This window comes from Psammomys obesus, unplaced genomic scaffold, assembly GCF_907164565.1.
Source record: "Psammomys obesus unplaced genomic scaffold, mPsaObe1.curated_primary_1811, whole genome shotgun sequence".
In the NCBI taxonomy this organism is placed as follows: Eukaryota; Metazoa; Chordata; class Mammalia; order Rodentia; family Muridae; genus Psammomys; species Psammomys obesus.
This window is the reverse complement of record NW_026585643.1, coordinates 6,504,906-6,523,506: the sequence shown is the minus strand read 5'-3', so window position 1 is coordinate 6,523,506 and position 18,601 is coordinate 6,504,906. Positions and strand designations below refer to the sequence as shown.

Below are 18,601 nucleotides of genomic sequence, written 5' to 3'. Positions count from 1 at the left end.
CTCCAGTTTAGCTCAGTGGTAGAGCGCTTGCCTAGCAAGCACAGGCCCTGGGTTCAGTCCTCAGCTTAAAAAAAAAAAAAAAAAGCTAGGGACAGATGGCACACACTTTTCCCCCCACAGTTTCTCTGTGTAGCCTTGGCTGTCCTGGACTCACATTATGTAGACCAGGCTGGCCTCGAACTCACATCGATCCGCCTGCCTCAGCCTCCCTGAGAGCTGGGCTTAAAGGTGTGTGCTACTGCGCCCTGCTGAGGCACAGAGGCACAGAGGTTTAAACCCAGCACTCAGGAGGCAGAGGCAGGTGGATCTCTGTGAATTTGAGGCTACCTTGATCTACAGGGATTGTTCCAGGACAGCCAGGGTTACACCGAGAGGCTTTCTGGAAAAAACAGAAAAAAAAATTCTTTTCTCCATAAAAGGAACCCAGGAAGTTTGTTTGAATTTCTGCTCATGGTCACTGATGTGTGGACACAGTGATTAAACCACTGAGATTAGAAGTGTGTAAGACAGAACCCACAGAAGCATGTGCAAGAGTCTAAAGAGAGAAAAAGAGGCCGATGGGCCATGGCCAGGCCTAGAGAAGCAGGAGTGGAAAAACTATGCTGGGTTATAAGGACAAGTAGCTTAGGGGAGGGAAACCTGTGACCTGGAACAGCCTGGGAGTTTAGAGTAGAGGAGGTGGTGAGAAGGCAAGGAGGCCAGTGTGTGCTTTGAAGTGTGTAAAAGGTACAAGTGGTTAGGGACTGATGGACCTGTAACCACAGGTATATGCTATGGGAAGCAGCCCTCCCCAGCAGGCAGGAAACCCCTGTTACAGGTTCCTGAGGAATGCTGCCCCTTCTACAGCTCAGCCTGAGCTGAGCAAACACTGTTTTGGGACTATCTGCTACTTTGGGGGGAGGGGGTAAATTGAGTTTCCTTTGAACTTGACAACTGCTCTTCTCTTCCAGGAACTTTCATGTTTCAGCATTTGGTGTTATGGATGTTACAACTTACCCCGCCCCAAACAGATCCTTCAAACATCTGTGTAGTTTAAACCAGGCAGAGTCCTTCCCCCACCCCCAGCCCTCCAAGGAAGTGCTCTGCAGCTCTGTCGTGGGTCTGATTCCTCTTCGGCTTCTGAGAAATGTCAAAACATTGATGCAAAAGCCCAACAGTTTCAAGAGCATAAAAAAAATACTATCCTGTTTGATCTCAGTGGCCTGGGGATGGGGTGTGCAGGTACTGGGAAGGCTCACCTTAGTGAGCTAACCACACCCCATGTGCCCTTCTCAGGCCAGCTGGCAGCCCCAACAACCATACTCAGCAGGAGATGGGATTGAACTTGGGGACTTGTCAGCATCCATTAAGCTGGATGGCATCCACTGAGTGAGGTCTGGCTTCTTTAGGCCAAGAAGCCATGGGTGGGTAGTCCAGCCGGTCGTTAGAGGGACTTCTGTGGCCACTCAGCTTCAGACTGCCGCAGGTCCCTCCAGTCCCCTGGTAACCCTGGCAGGTGGAATCCTCTCCAGCTGTATTCCTAGCCCCATCCTCTCTTCCAAGTTAGCAGGAACCTCCCTCCCCTTCCCCAAGGCCTGCCGGGATCACTGTGGAGCCTACTAGGCTGTCTTCCTGGGCACCTCTCTGCCTTGAATTTGGAGTTTCTCTTCACTGCAACCTATGTAGTCAATACTGGACACAGAGGTGGTCATGAGCTCTTTAGCTACATAAGGGAATACCACATGCCACCAGGGACACAGGGTTCTGGTCATTTGTTAAAATCCACTTCCACAGGGACCACACAGGCCCACAGGCAGCTCGCTGCTTTAGCTGATCCCTGTGTGCTTACCCACAGAACTCTTAGGAGGTGGGTCCAGGGACAGGGCTCTGTCCTAGGACCTGAAGAGCACCTATCTCACATCTCCAGTGCTACTGATGCCAGCTGAGCCTCACCCTATTTCTTTATGGCTCTCCTGGCCTCGTTCCTCTCTTCTGTGCATACCTCAGACAACTTCCTTCCTTCCTTCTTTTCTTCATTCTTTATTCCTTACCTCTCTTTCTTTTGAATCTTGGTCTTTGAAAATTTCATACGTGTATATCATGTCCGTTTTAAAAGGTTTCTTTATCATTTTATGTGTGTGTGCCTACATGAGTTTCTTTGCATACTCCATTCTTGTGTTTGGTGCCCGAAGAGGCCAGAAGAGTGTATCAGATGCCCTGAAGCTGGATTTACAGATGGTTGCAAGTGACTGTGAGTTCTTAGAATAGGACTTAGGTCTTCTGCAAGAGCAGCAAATGCTCTTAATTGCTGAGACATCTCTCTAGCCCCAACAATTTCATACATGTATATAAAATATCATACATGTATATAAAATGCTAAGGAAGGACTCTGCCTGGTTTAAACTACACAGATGTTTGAAGACAATATTGTCTCCTAACTTTCCCTCCTGCTCTTCTAGAATAAAGTACTGAAACCTTCTGTGCCCTTCTGTGCATGGTACCACCCTGGGCTACCCTTTATACCCTGTGCTGTCACTGTCACTCTTTCACCCAATGAAGCCCATGGAGGAGTGAGTGAGGATATAAAGGGAAAGACAATGCTAGGAGCAAACAACAGAAAGCAAGAGGCAGCCTTGGCAACCCTTTTCTGGTTAGTCACAGCAAACAATGGGCTGTTTACTGGGATTTTCTGAGCTTGCTAACAAGAGAAGGAAACTCTTATTCACTCCACACCCTGGGTGAGGGAGGCAAAGGCTGCAGGTTCACCTCCCAGTGAGGGGTCTTGCCAGCAGCTCTGATGACCCAGAGGCAGAGAGACCTGGCTACCCATATTCCATCACTACAACAGATTTGGCCTTCCAGGGCTGGGCTGTTACTTAGTGGTAAAGGGCCTGCTTGACCTTGGGAGTAGGGGGTGGGGCAGTTCCTGGTACATCTCCAAACCCACAAAGGGGTAACAAAAAACACCCACACTGCCATGATCCCTCTTCCCCGCTAGAGCTTTTCTCCAACACCTGTCCAGCGATTTCCTCCCACCCATCAGGAATGAATCTTTAGCAAGAAAGAACCTGTAAGTTCCAGCATCTGCTGCTTTTAAGAAAATTTTTCTTGGGCTTCTTGGGACAGTCTCAGATGGCTTGGGTTGATCTGGAACTCTTTATTGTTCCAGAGAAAACCTCCACCTCCCAAGTGCTATCACACCCAGTTCTACTCAGTCCTGAGAATCAAACCCAGGGCTCTGTGCACACCCCAGCCCTGCCTCTTTCTGTGTAATGTTTCTACCTTAATTTATTATGGAGACGCATCACTAGAACCAACTTGGCAAATTAATTTTAATATACAGATACAAAATGACAAAGAGATTCACAGCATTTACAAGAAATCGAGTAACAGTATTTTAAAAACAACAAAAACCCTTCATTCAGCAAAAATGCACGTCTTGTACACAGGTCCTATTTCAGGGTCGAAGCTAACCCAGCAGTCCAGGAGCAGCCCTTGGCTTACACAGGCGACAGCACCCCAATGTGGATTAGTTATCATCAGAAGCATAGCCAAGAAGACTGGCAAGTCACACACAGTGGGTACCAATACATACCCCCAAAAGGAACCAATTTATTAAATTATAGAATCGGCTCAAAGTACTTCCTAAATATAATCGGCAATGCCTAGGAGAACAGTAAAGGTTACAAAATAAAGTACATGGGATGGCTAAGCACATTTACATTCATTATACAAGCTGATCCCCCCCCTCCAAAACTAACTAGAAGCTTCTACTTATGTTTGTCCTAAATCTTTCAAACTCCCCTTTCCCTGGATCCTGAGAAGAGACTATATTAGCGGGCACCTCTGTGCCCAGTACCCTGGCTGTCAGCTGCTGAAAGGCATTGACTTACATTTCTTGGCACTGGCCTGAAGACACTTCTGTTTTTCCTGTTTGTGATGAAGCCTTAATGTGGAAGCCATGCTCTGGCTCCAGGAAACTCTGGCTGGAAAACAGGACTGACCTGTGCTGAGAAGTATCAGCAATCCAGGCACAGATTTCCACATGCTGTGTCGCTGGCACTTATCAGGGACTTGCGCTGTGAACTGAATTTTGAATTAAATACACTCTTGTTTTCCATGTAACAGCAGCAACGAAGGGCGTGGAACCAGCGTTCAATGGATTGGACAGCAAAAGGCACAGTATTCAGAAATGGCATTCCCTAGCAGTGGCGATTCTCACTTGCAGAAGCAGATCTACCACGTGGAGACAAAAACCAGAACACATGACAATGGCAGCGAAGGTTCATGAGAGCCCAAACTAGCTGTCTGCCACCTTGTTTTACTTTTGGGGACAGAGCCTGGAATGTCCTCTCTTTCTCCAGACATTCAAGTATTGTCTGTGATCACGTTTCACCTACTACATGGTGGCTATATACTATAGTATACACTAAACCACGGAGGCTTTCTCAGCCATGTCAACAGAGCTGGCAAACTAAACACCAAAAACAGAACAAATGAAATCCATCAACAACTAAGTAACCAATATTTTTGGGCCCACTGGGGGGGGGGGGTTGTTTGCAAGCATCAGACAGAATTCAGGCAGGAGGCTCTTTGTTGCTTCTCCCTCTTCTCTTTCAAAGTAGAGAAGAAGCCTTAAATCAAGAAGGAAGTTTGGAGAGCTGAAAATAAGAGTACTAAACATCTTCCACTTTCTTTACAACTCAGGAATTTGGTAATAAAATGTATACAGACATACAGATATTTACAAAGTCATTATATCTTTTAAAAACACGTTAGTTTTCAAAACCACCCAGAAATTCCAAGTGAGATTCACCCAGACAGACATTTGATCAAACACTTCTCAGGCTGTATAAAATTGCCTAGGGCCAGCCCAGGTCTTGAAAATGACTTGATATAAACACATCCTTATGTCCATAATTGTTAGGAAGTCAGTGGAGGTAGGTGGGAACCGGAAGTTAGGGCAGCTGGGAAATAAATTGACTGGTCACATACTTAACGTATTATTTCTTCACTGTCATTACCTGTAACAGCAAATGAAGTCTACAGTGAGACTCTGACCCAAGTTGAATCCTCAGTGAAAATGAACAGGACCAAAAGACTCTTCACTTCCGTAAAGCAACTCTCATGTTAACACAACTGTTGAAACTGCTGTACATATACACTGGGGCAAAGTACACTAAGAATGGTTTCCAAAATATATTACACTCTATTAGGAAAAACAAACTACCAAACAAAACCCAACCAAAAACCTGTCAGTTATATAAATGCAGCTGAAGTTGAGCCCCTTTTCCCCCCTCTCATACATACACACACACACACACACACACACACACACACACACACACACACACACACACACTGCATGCTCTGTGCACCGAATGACTTCATAGCACACAAAAACAACCATGGGCCACTGACCCCAATTTCCAGCAGTGCTGCCTCTAAGTGACCATGCCAAGGACGCCCAGCAGGGTTGAAGCTAATCCCAGGTCCAGGATCAAGGTCATCTGCTGTGAGGGACGGGGTGGAGGAACTATGCTGGTGGACCCACACCTTCATCGCTCACTCTGCAGACTTGTTTGTCAAGCAAGAGCTGACGAGAGGGGAGAACCTTGCAAGAACAGGACACTGGAGCGAGCTTGTCCAAAGCAAAGCACACACTGTGAAGCAGGACTCCTCCTGGCCAGCCCCCTGTGTAGATTAAAATGCAGAACCAGTCTTCCTTTCAAATTAAAAGGCATTTTCATCAAACTCCACAATGTCAGCAGAGAAAGGTTACTCTGCAGGTGTCAGCCCGTGTGGCCTTCGTTAAGAGACAGCTCTCTCAGAGCTAAGGAGTCATCAAAATGAGAATCTCCAGTTGGCACAGCCATGCACTACTGTTTCGGGCTCACGTGACAGACGTGGCTCCATTTCCCCAAGAAGTAGGATGTTTTTTGCCTCTAGTTTTCTCTATGGATGTCTGGGACTTGACTGTCTTACTGGGGAAGGCACTGCAAATGGCTGCTGAAGACGCCCACATGCACAGAAATTTTCCCACCATCACGTCTGTGAATGGCAGTTTCCTAGACTGTGATGAGTGAGCAAGACATGACCTCTGCTTTAAGAGGCAAGAGGGACAAATCAGGAGGACGTGATTATCCCCACACTGCCAGCAAGATGAGGCCTACACTCTTGCTTGGCACCTGCTACACCTTGGAAAACTGTGGGTACTGGCTCTAGCTGCTTCATTGTCTCCTCCAGGCCTGACCTGAACCAGATCGTCCCACAGCTGCCAACTCCTACCAATCACCCCTGATGGGTTCCTAAGATAAAGCACAGAAGGCTTTCTTAATGCAGTTGCTCCTGAGGGACTGAAAGGCTCCTGCTACTGTATGGAACTTCAGCAGGAGTGTTGACTGTTAGTGGCAAACTCACAGGGCCGCTGAGTCGGCACCCCATGTCCCTATATCCCGGCCACCTGAGAGTGCGCCTTGGCTTCCAGTGTGGGACAGAGCAGTGCTTCATGGCCTTCTTCCTTTCACGGGGGCACCAGGGTCTCTCAAGATAGAGATGAATCTAACTCCTTCATCCTTTCACTGATCCCCAAAAGAAGAGTTCAGCACTGAGTAAGACGCTGGGCCTGGACAGCACACTGAAGAGACAAAACTGGTCTTCCTGCCCACAGTACCTCAGTCGTGCTCTGGGTAAGACTCACTTCCGGAAGGGGGTGAGTTTGTGGAAGGTGTGCCAGAATAGTGAGGGCTTCCTCTTGGGTTCAGCCAGGGTGAAGACCTGCTGCTGTGGGATGCTGGTGGGCACAGTGATGTGACGCTGATGAAGGGGGGGCAGGCTCTGGTGGGGTGGGGCCGCGGGGCAGCTGCTGTAGCCTAACACAGGAAGGACAGAAGAATAGACTAGTCACTGGAAAGCCACACTGGGACGGAGGTCAACGAAGAACTGGGTTCCTGGTGTGATGGGAAGTAGAGGCATGCTCTAACCCAAGGCCTGGAGCCAGCCGTCCTTTGGCACAAAAGCTACTCCACACTTTACTGTCCGTGAGTATTGGGAGTGGAATTCTTTGATCTCTCTGTGTCTCGATTCCCTAGTCTCTAAAATGGGCATGACAGTGCCAGGGTGTTATAAGAATACATGAGGTAACATTCATTGGCACTGTATACCCTGGGGGGACGATGAGTGTGAGCACGGGGACCCTGATGTGGCCTGGTTGTGAAACAGTGTGTACAGGAGTGGGGAAGTACTCGAGAAGAAGCGATGTCTTCTTCCACTGATGCTCTGAACATTGAGACCTAACTTCACTGGAACTCGGTGCAGTCCCTCTAGCTGGACCTCACCTCACTGCAATGCAGCACAGTCCCCTCTAGCTGGACCTCACCTCACCTCACTGCAATGCAGTGCAGTCCCTCTAGCCGGACCTCACCTCACCTCACTATGGTGCAGAAACCTATAGCTGAGAACTCACCTCACCTAGCTGGAATGCAGCACGGTCCCCTATTGCTAGGACCTCACCTCACCTTACCTCAGTATGGTGCAGAAACCTATAGCTGGCAAGCACTTTGACGGTGGCCCAGTGGATACCAAGACCATCCTCTCATGGGCATGAGGAACAGAGGGCACTGGCAGGGCTAGTAGATTGAAGGCCTTCATTGCTGAGGTGTTTAATGCACCTGTCTCCAAACCTGACATAGACGCCCCACCTGCCTGTCAATTTGGGTCTGTTCCCTTTATGTCCCAGCCTTTCCTGTCCACCCAGGGCTGAGAAAAGGCTCTGTGTGGGCACTAACTCCATATTATCATGATAGCCACAGGAAGGGGATGAAGCCTTCGCCAACCTTACCTTTAGATTTCCCGTGTCCTGCCTTCTGAGCGTTCAACATGGCAAGTTTCTTTTGATTTTCTGGGATTTCCATTCCTGGATGTGGAAACAGATGTGGTCTATATTTAGAACCCGGGAAACTTTCAAAACAGGCATGATGCTCTGGGATGAGAGCCCAAGGCAAGAGTCCCAAGGCTGCTGTTCACAGATGCCCAGAATTCTGTGGGTTGAGATTCTAAGTGGCAGAAGACTCAGACTGGGGCTCTGCACCTTGGCCCTGCAGTGTGGACAGAGATGCTGTCTGCATGTGGTGGGCCAGCTGGGTGAAGAAAGAGCTGTGCTGGGAAGAGGACAGCCCAGCCGCAATGAGAGACCAAACAGCAGGGGAGCAGCAGCTGTGGCCGGGTGGATGCTTCTCCCAAAGTGAGAGGCGAGTCTCAGGAGGAGGTGAGAAGCCATGCTCCTCTGTGGCGGAGCTGAGCACACTCTATCTTGGCTGGCTCTACTCCCCTGCTTTATGCCGTCACATACTCAATGCTGTCCGACTGGCAGGATGTCCTTTCCACCCCATACCCAGACACAGAGATTGGTGTTCTGCTCCAGGTAGAGCGTGAGGACCTCACTGGTCCCCAGCCACGGGAGCCCACGAAGCAAAGGACACACAGTAGCCCAAGCACAGAGCTGGATGTGTTTAGGGTGCTTCTGTGATCTTCAGGAACCCTCAGGGAAAGAAGTGCAAGTTCTGACAGTGCAGAATGACTCAGTAAACTCGGCCGGAGCTGGCGACTCCGTCATTTCAAGTTTGGTAACCACCTGCACACTTCTGAGAAGGATTTCATGACAACCCTGGCCGCATGGCAGCGGCCAGGGTTCCGATTTCCTCGGTTTGGTCTAAAGGACAGCCACACAGATTAGCAGAGTCCACCTGTGAGGCTGGGCGCCACATGGCCTCCTAGTGTTCTGAGCTCTGACGATCTCTGAAGAAATTCTTACTTTTCTTGGTAGGATGGCCTGATGGATTTCTAAGTGCTCTTGACACAGGTCCCCAGGACACTTTTATGGCCAACAGCAGAACCTAGGGTCAAATCTGAAGCTGGTGGCTTGGGACATAGGGACCACCCTTAACGCCCCTTGGTCTGTAGCAGCAGGCGATACTTGCTCAGACACATGATCCTTGAGAGCTGGGTGACACAGCCATCGCTCTGTGCACCCTCCGTCTCTGGGCACCGAGGCTCACGTTCCCAATCTGTGGGTGGCTCTGGCACGTGCGCACAGGAACTGTGAGTGCTGCACTGCTAATGGCTCGGGGCAGGCTCCTTCTCTCGAGATCATGCAATAAAAGGCCAGGAGAAACAGGGTGACACCGCAGTACGGGCTAAGTTCCCCTTATCTAAAATGTGTGGCACCAGAGCGTGCCGCGCTTCAGATTCTGTAATGTTGCCACACACACAAACGGAAGGTATCTTGGGGATGAGACCAAAGTCTAAACACAGGATTATTTAGTTATGTTTCGTAGACACCTTGTACACAGCCTGAAAGTAGTTCTAAACTGTACTTTCTGGGCATCTGCATTTTGGCTGGCTTGCTTGAATGATATCAGGTGTGGAATTTTCCACACTGGCGCTCAGAGATTTTAGATGCTCAGTCTGTATGAGTATACTACTGAACATCAGAATCATGAGCTTGCTCTGGTGTGTGGTGCAGGTTCTGTGGATGCCACGGGGGTGTGTGTGTGTGTGTGTGTGTGTGTGTGTGTGTGTGGAAATGGGTCTGAGCTGACCCGGACAGTATGGGGGATTTAGTGTTTTGCAACAGGGCTGCTAGAAGGGGCAGCTTTGGACGATCATTTGATATTTCTGGGCCAGGAAGATGATTGCTCAGGAGTGGAGAAGAGTGTGTGCTGTAAGGGCACAAAGTCCTGAGTTCAAATCCCCAGTGCGACTGGAGGACTGCGGAGGCTCACTGGCTGCCAGCCCAGCTCCGTCTTCTGTGAGAACCATGGCAAGTGAAAAGGGCAGAGAGTGCTAAGGCAGGTAGGTCACTAGATGTCCTCCTCTGACCTCCACAGAGGGCAAATATACCCCCCCCACATAAACTCACATGCAGCATAAATAAATACACAATTGAAGAAGTAAAGAGAATCATCTGGTATTTCCACTGGTTGGTGAGGGTGTGTGTACGCATACTAGAACCATGTGCTGAGTCCCTGGGACCACAAGCTGGGCCATCCTGGAAGAACATCTCATCTGTAGGGTGTGGATCAGGGTAGTAAGCCCACCCTAGGCTTTACGGGCCATCTCTGCTGATGCTCCACAGAGCAGGCGCCTGCAGCGCCATCTGCAGATTCACTCTCGAGGGAGCAATGGGGCAGAATGGGCCAGCGGCTAGCACTCACCCATCTGCTGATCCTCCTGCACTCGCCGCCTCTCATCTGCGTAGGCCTGCAGCCACCTGGCCTTGTCTTCTTGCTTCCTGGCGCAAAACAGATGGACCTCCTCCGTGGTTCTGCTGACCAGCTTGAAGGCATTCCGCATGCTGAGGTTCCAGTCTTTGTCCCGCCCATCCTCCACGTCCACGAGCTCCACCTCGTCCATGTCCATGCGGCCCTTGTAGTACAGCATGTCCCTGCGCAGCAGGTCCTTCTTGCAGGACACCAGCTGGTGGTCGAAGAGGAAGAAGATCCGCTGCTGGCTCTTGCCCTGCCTGGTGATTTTGGTCAGCTCCCCCGAGTGAATCAGCTCGGAGCTCCGGTCTAGAATGTCCAGGCCCTGAGAGGATGCAATGACACTGTGAGTTTTCCTAAACCGACTGTTCCCAACAACAGGGGCACACAGGGGCCTCTGATACAGCTGTTCTAGAACATCCCGGTTCCCTAAGACACAGGCCTCAAAGGCCATTCAGACCTTGAATTCTTGGGTTCCTCGACATTAAATATAGCTTTTCAGCTCCTTATTTGCTGTCTCTATCATTACTCAAAGTGTTGTCCTGATCTTAAAACAAAACAAAACAAAACAAAAAAACCCACCATGTTAAAGTAATGGAATCCAGACAGTATCTGGAGTGGGAGCTAATGAAGACCGAGTTCATCAGAAGACAGGGGAAGCAGGTGTTTCACTGCACAGGGGCATGGTATTTCTGACTCTTACAGCTCCCAGTCAAGTGTTTACCCACTTCCTGTAGCAGCTAGCTTAGGGTCCTGGAGCCAGAAGGCAGACTGTCAGTAAGAAGTTAGTGAATTCTAATGAAATGATCCCCTGAATGTTAGGATCTAAGGCTGGAAAGAAAACACCGTATCCAGGGTAGACGGACAACGCCAACATCACCCTAACAAAGGAGGTATGAAGCTGGCCTTCATTTATAAAATTTTCATTTTTCTTTAATCCCAATAGTCAACAGCATGTTTTGGAGGCAAAAGTAGCTGACTCCAAACTATTTCTTCTATTTCCTTTCCTAGAGCAATTCTGTGACCCAGATTCTTCACTTAAAAAGCAAGGGATCAGACAGCCATGTCAAAGGGATGCTCAGGGCTCCTGAGAAAAAGCGTTTCCCTTCAGCTGTCCCTGCTCTCATTAACTTCAGCTGAATTTCTGCCTTTTCACCCCACATCTCAGTCCGTGAAAGCCAGTTCTGACCACTTGGAAGATGCAGTGAACTGTATCTGGTTCAGCACCAGCTGGTTCTTAGCTCCTCAGCAGTACAGATTCCCCCGGGGGGGGGGGGGGAATCCAGCTCTGCCACTCCCCAACCAAGCGGCCCTGGACAAGGTTCTTATACTTTTTAGGGCCTTCCCCTTACCCCATGGGTGGTGCCTTCTGTGGAGTATTGAGAAGACTCACTGAGCTCACAAATGGCATTAGTGGTGACCATGGTGGGCACCGCACTGTGTGTGCCGGGTCTCTGTGCCCATGTATATGCATATACAAAGAAAAGTAAGTATACCCACTGAGCCAGTACTGTCGTGTAGCCTAAGAAGGAACTCTCCCCTCAACATAAAGACAATAAAGATCATTTGCTTGGCTCATATAGGATCCAAATACGTCACAACAACCCAATCCTACCACTGTGTTCCCTGACTGGGTGAGAGCTGGCTCTCCATGTCGGGGCAACCGTGCTAAGCAATACATTAATGACTTTGTTCCTTTTAAAAATTATTTTTTGGCTGGGTGTGGTGGCACACGCTTTTAATCCCAGCACTTTGGAGGCAGAGGCAGGCAGATCTCTGTGAGTTCGAGGCCAGCCTGGCCTACAAAGTGAGTCCAGGACAGCCAAGGCTACAGAGAGAAACCCTGTCTCAAAAAACCAAATGAATGAATGAATACATAAAATTTTAGTCGTCTTTTTATTTATTTATTGCATATGCAGAAATCAGTGTATGTGTATGGGCATGGGTGTCGACTTGCTCAGGTGGTCGGAGGACAACTGCAGGGTTTTCTTCCTTCCGTTTACCACGTGGGTCCTGGGGTCAAATCCTGTCTTTAGGTTTGGCATGTTTACCCTCTGAGCTACTTCCCCTACTCAGACTTTTTTTCCTTATAGGCACTGTGTAGAAATAAGGTAATTGACTTTTAGACTCATCAAAATCCCTCCAAATGCACAGACCATTGTCAGTACATAGTCCACTAAAGCCAGAACATGCAGAAGATACTAAAGCATGTTGTTACTGGGTCCAAGGTGCAGGAGCAGGGAGCTCACTGTGCATGTGTGAGTGCCACTCACCTCCCAGCCTACGATGGACACCTGCCAACGGGCAATCTTGTCGATGCTCTCCAGCTTGCGCTTGCGCTCATTGATCAAGCAGGCCACATTCTTCATGGCTTCGTAGGCCGCTTTTATATTGTTGTAGTCACTGCAAGGCGGGAAGCTCATTTTAATTGCAAGACGTGCAAATCACAAATGAGGACTGACAAACAGTGTGTTCTGTCCGTGATTTGTCCACTAATAGTCTAGACGAGGCATTGAGTAAGAGCCATTGTTTGCAATGAATAGACCACAGTCCGCACAGGTTAACTGAGCAGCGGGAACAGACTCCCAGTTCTTTTGGAATAAGAATGTTGCCATTCATTTCCCAGAAACCACTATCAATGAGAGTAAATGCCACAGAAACCAAGTGTTAGTCACAGCAACTTTGAATTATTTTCATTAGTACAGAGAACTGTCTCATTTCTGCTTTGACTTCAACATAACCAGTTCTATTTAAAGCTGCTTAAAAACCACTAGTCATTTTGAAGGTAATTATCTGCATCAAATTTCTTCTTTTACTTGTTCAGCAAGGGACATGAGAGGCCATGAGCAATACAGCCCAACGGTTTTTCAGCAGCCCTGCTGTCCATGCCTCAAAAATTATTAAGTTCTAAAAACCCTAAAATCAGAAGTCCTAATTTACAGAGGTGAGACACAGTGAGTCTAGTGTAAGAAAATGCTGCCTTCAGGCTCTGTTCAGCAGAAGTAATTTAGGGATGTGTAAACCAGTGGTTTGGTCAACAGGCTGGACCACTTGAGCTCATATGATGACGTAGCAGGGACCCTGGTGGACTGAGTCAGAATCCTCAAACAGCCTTGAGAACAGAAGCTATGAACCAAACACCCTGGGACATCTCCAGGATTGTCCACACAGCTGCTCAGGCCTATTCTAGAGGCAGAACAAACAAAGTGGAACTGCCTAAGAAGAAGCCCCCAGAGAAAAGGGACAATGTTTTTGCTAAAAGCCCCCAAAGAGGGAGGACCTGCAGGGAGGAAGGGGGCGTTATTATTGCTTTTCAATGCAGATCTTTTCTGTTTTACTTAAAAAACAAACAAACAAAACCAGTGGTAATGGTAAACGCCTTTAATCCCAGCACATTGGAGGCAGAGGCAGGGGGGATTTTTTGAGTTTGAGGCCAGCTGGGTCTACAGATCAAGTTCCAGGACAGCCAGGGCTACACAGAGAAGCCCCGTCTTGAAAAACCAAAACCAAACCAACCAACCAACCAACCAATCAAAAAGAATTCTTTTGTTTTTGTATTTCTGGAAGTCACTGAGTATCTTCAGATACCTTGTTACAGCGATGAACACTATATCCACCTAAGACCGTCTTCCACAAAACTTAGTGGCAATGCAGCTGCAGCCGCCGCCACCGCCGCCACCACCACCGTCTGTCCCTGACAATCCAGAAGCGCCAGGCTGGTGCTCGGTTTCGTGGTCCCCAGTCAGGCTCGCCTTACCTGTGCTCCTGTGTGGTGTACTTGAGCAGCTCAGCCAGCTGCAGTGGGTATTTACAGATCTTCTGCACAGGTGTGAGGAGGAAGCCATCCAGGGCGATGTCAATCATCTGCTGGAGCAGGCGGCAGGCCTCAAAGAAGTGCCGGTACTTGCTCTGCTTCATGAGGTTGGACAGCTCCACACAGGCCCCCGGGTGGTTGTTGCAGTACTCAGAGTAGATGGCAAAGCCCTCTTGCTGGAAGGGAAGGTAGACACATCAGACAGTGTCTCTGAGCCATCTGTGAGGACACTCCTGGAGAAATCAGGGTGGGGAATAGGCCAAGACCCCAAAGCAATGTGGGCTTGGCAGTGGCTTTCATGGCTGCTCAGTGGGTCTGCTTTGTCATCTGGGGGTGGTGGGTAACTGGATTCTCTTTTAAGTGCCCACTTTACTCCTAGCCTGCAGCTGGTACAGCAGAGGGACAAAGCAATGCTCTGAGGCCTGTCTCTCCATCCTGGTCCCCTTAAACTCTGGCGTGGAGGTACTGTGAGCTGCCGATACACTGCCTAACCTTCAGGTCTGGCTTCCACATGTTACCCAAGTCAAAGGCTGCCCACTTCCCTTCCCGCAAATGTGTCGTTCTGAGGTGCAGCCCCACTGCTGCTCTTCTCATGTTGCCCGTTCTCCTGAGCTTGGAGCTACTAGCTCTCCTCTGCCCGTCGTTCTTTCACTCAAGACTGGGTGGCTATCACTTTAAAAGCCCTGTCACTGGGTGCTGTTCTATATCCCTGGCCACCAGCTTTCTTCCAGCTTCAGCCACGGACCCACACACTTACATCCGCCCTTCCTTCCTGCTTCCCCTGCTCCATCATGCAGGCTGAGCTTAAATGCAGCAAGTCTCCCGCCAAGTCCTCCGTTCCCTAGCATGCCATTTCCCCACCCCACCTGCTAACTGTATGATGCAGGTGCTAGAGACCACTGCTCTTTTGTTGTTGTTGGAACAACCAGGCTTGCCAGACCTCCCTTGAAAGTTTGCCAAGTCTCCTTTTCTTGGACCATCACCTGACAGGGCTGACACAGCAGTGAGAGAAGTTAAGACTCTCCCGTATTTGAGGCCACCCACTCACCTGTCCCCTCTGACCCTACCTTTGCTCACCTCCAAAGCTTCTCCCTAGCTGTTCATCCACAGGACCAGGCTACTCTAGCCACAGATCTTCTCAGTGTCTAGAAGAGGCCTGGGCACCTAGAGGTCCATTCCTGCCTGTTTTCCTGTAAAACCACCATGCTCAGTAATTTAAAGTCTAGTCATACCTCCAGCTCTAGGGCCTCTGCCTCTAGAAAACCATTAGGTCTAGCACCCAGGAAGTGAGGAGACATTGTCGCCCTGGCTGGCAATGCCAGAACTGTTCTCTAAGGACAGAAATAAAATCTCCAGAAATCTTTTATTGTCAGTTATAGGCAATCTAAATAGACAGTGCCACCACCAGAGATACCCTGAGGTTGAGCTGTCCCTTGCCTACGAGCATGTGACCTTGGGTCACTCACTCCCTGGGGAAGAAACCATCCTATCTACCTAACAGCAGTACATGAGCCAACGGAAGAAACCTGTGGAATATTTTGTGGAGGGCTACCTTTCTATGCTATTGTCTGACAGGATGTGATTCATATAAAGGAACATACGTGCTGAAGAAAGCAGGATCCTATTTCACTCAAGTGAGGTTCCTCTTTGTTGTACTGTTTCTCAAGGTCTTTCAGAAACTTTCTTTGGAATTTGTAAATGTCTTCAATGTTTCCAAAAATAGTGGCTAGCTGCGCAACAGTGAACATTCCCGTGTGCTTACGACACTGTCGGATATAGCCCTGCAAAGCACAAAAGCAAATGGTTTTTGTTTAGAGACAGTTGAACAATACAGTTTGTTGTTGTTGTTTCTGTCTGTGTTTTGGACCAATGTCAAGGTCTTGAGCTGAATTTTATTTTCTTTTTAGGATAGGGTCTCACTATGTGGCTTAAGCTGGTAAGCTGGTCTCAAACTTGCAATCCTGACGAAGACTCCTGTGTTTCGGGACGACAGTGTGTGACACCATTCCCAAGTTGGAGTGAATTTTAATTAGAGAAAATTATTTTTATCTCTGTGGGGCCCTGACGAGACAATCATATATCTACAATTCACTATAATTATTTTGTTTTGTTTTGCTTTTTTAGACAGAGTTTGGCTGTCCTGGACTCACTTTGTAGGGCAGGCTGGCCTGGAACTCACAGAGATCCGCCTCCTCTGCCTCCCTGAGTGCGGGATTATAGACATACGCCAACAAGCCTGGCTCACCATAAATATTTTTGAAGACAAAATTAAAGTTTCATGTGGCTGGATTTCAAGTTTCCAGAAGTGAACAGGGTCTAAAAATTCAAATTGCCACGGTGTGTACTGTGTAAACATAACCAATCATAGTTGTATAAAGCTCAAAGGACAACTCTGAGTGTCCTTCCTCAGCCACTGTCCTTTTTGTTTGACAGAGTCCTTTCTGGCCAGGAACTCTCCTGGCAGATGGGACTGGCTGATCAAAGAGCCCCAGGGATTCACCTGTCTGTATCTACCCGGTGCTGGTATTACAGATGTGCGCCGTGTCTGCTATGTTCATATTGCCACGCTGTCTAGAATTTAAATTTCCTGAGCAGCCACACTTTCTAGATTCCAACTTTCCAGGACAGGGAGATGGAAGAGGTCAGTATGGGAAGGGTTGCTATCAAGCCTGAGAACCTGAGACAGTGTGGTTTGTGTGGGTTAAGTCACGGCGAAGATGCAAGAATATCCACACCCAAGGACTCTGTTGGTACCTGCTTTCGTTATGCAGCCTGAGCCTGTGCATCTTTAAGTGGAGGCCTAGGCTTACTAAGAGGCCTAGCTATTGCTTCCCTATGCACGTTATCAGGGCTGTCTCAGGCTCTGGAGAGCTCATGGCACAGGAAGGAAAGGCCACATAACACTTAACAGTTACCTCCAAAGTGGCACTGCATGCTTCAACAGACCACTCAGTAAGATACAAGCCACCACCTTCTTCATGTGTGTAGCATAATGTGCATACAGGAATGCAGTGTACATGGGTGTGTGGTAGGCCTGTCCAATCAGGCACTTTTTTTTTTTTTTTGGTGACAGGACCTCATACTAAATCTGAGACTCACCGTTTTGGCTACACTGGATGGCCAGAGGCCATGGGAGCTGTTCATCCCTGCCTGCCAATGCTGGGGTTAGAGACACATGCTGCCATACCCAGCTTTTATGTGGATGCCAGGGATCCGAAGTCATGCATATGCAGCAAGCACTGCACCCAGCCCCTAAATCCCTCTATTTAAGAGAACACACACTGTCTGCCAAGCCTGCCTCCTAATGTCAAGGTCTCCATTTCCTCATCTGCAACAGGCAACCAAGAGGACGTGTGCCCAATGAGAATGCTCTGAGTTGCTGAGCTGAGCAGGGGCATGCGGCGGTCGTGGTAGGTGCTCCAGCGCGCTTAGCCGGAAACTGTGACTTTCCCGAAGCACCACTCTAAAGACACTTCTTCCCGCATACATCCGCACAGCAGAGAGGTGAACAGTGGCAGGCTAAGTGCATCCACACCAGAACAGGCTGTCCAGAATTAAGCTCACCTCTAGCACTGAGTGATCACAGCTGAATGAGCAGTGCTGCCATCAGCATCCAGAGCTACACAGCTCATTTCATCCACAGAATGAGAACCAGCCGGGGAGGAAGCAGCCTTCTAGCCTCACATCTACTAAAGGTCAGTTCTCTGAAACCAGGACGAGACTACTGAATAACAGCTGGACACAGTGGCCGCTGTCCTTAACCCCAGCAGTTGCTACAGAGTCGCACACTGTCTCCCCCTGACTCCACTAAAAAGAGACGTCCGGTTATCACCATGGCAACACCACCAAGTGGGACCACATTTTCACCTGTGCAGAAACAACTCGGCCTCTTTGCCTGAGAACTGGATGAGCTGTGTGGGGTTGGAGGAGGTGGCAACCTCTGACTGGCATTTACCTCACAGATGTCCTTGAGGTGTTTGATGTACACTCGCTCGGTGTTCATGATCTCCCGGATGACATTGGTGCGCATCTGCTGCTGGCTCTCGGGGTGCTTGTGGCGGGCCTTGCTGGTGTCCTCACCCTGTTCTTCCCCGTGGGAGCTGCTACTGCTCTCTGGCAGTTCTTCCTGGTTGACTCGAAGCTGCAGGCCACACACGGGAGGCAGATGGCTTAGGGAAGAGGGAGTGGTAGCAGGAGCAGGGCGAGGACCTCCCAGGCCTCTGCTCTCTATGCCAAGTTATCAAGTCATGGTGCCCTTGAAAAGTGTCCATGGGCAGTAGCAATGCCAAGTAGTTTGCTTGCTTCCATTAAGAAGCACTCGGGAGAACCATAGAGCTAGTCTCACCCCATGACTGGGCACAGCAGGAGAGATGGCCCTGGTAGCACTGGCACAGGAGAGCTGTTGGGCTCAACACCCGGGCCAAAATCCAGGCCCAGATTCAGGGCTATGAGTTAAGCCACCTCAACATCTACCCCATCTAATGAGTACTGGAGCAATGAAGAGGCTGGTCCTACAGAACCAAAGCTGCACAGGGCAATGACAGGG

General features: G+C 49.1%; 1 protein-coding gene across 3 annotated transcripts in view; it reads right to left on the bottom strand.

Moving 5' to 3' along the window:
• The window catches only part of Spata13 (spermatogenesis associated 13), a 140,632-nt gene that overhangs the window by 5,529 nt on the left and 116,502 nt on the right, over positions 1-18,601 (bottom strand). The window contains exons 7-13 of one of the 3 annotated variants that reach the window (XM_055617324.1): positions 18,011-18,196; positions 15,657-15,836; positions 13,999-14,231; positions 12,515-12,644; positions 10,194-10,566; positions 7,820-7,894; positions 3,293-6,851 (exon numbers count right to left, since the gene is read on the bottom strand). In XM_055617324.1, coding sequence (XP_055473299.1) covers positions 6,676-6,851; positions 7,820-7,894; positions 10,194-10,566; positions 12,515-12,644; positions 13,999-14,231; positions 15,657-15,836; positions 18,011-18,196 — 1,353 coding nt within the window. In that variant the 3' untranslated portion in view covers positions 3,293-6,675. Of the gene's footprint in view, positions 1-3,292; positions 6,852-7,819; positions 7,895-10,193; positions 10,567-12,514; positions 12,645-13,998; positions 14,232-15,656; positions 15,837-18,010; positions 18,197-18,601 lie in introns of those variants that run through there. The other 2 variants (XM_055617308.1, XM_055617313.1) reach the window with 2 other exon arrangements.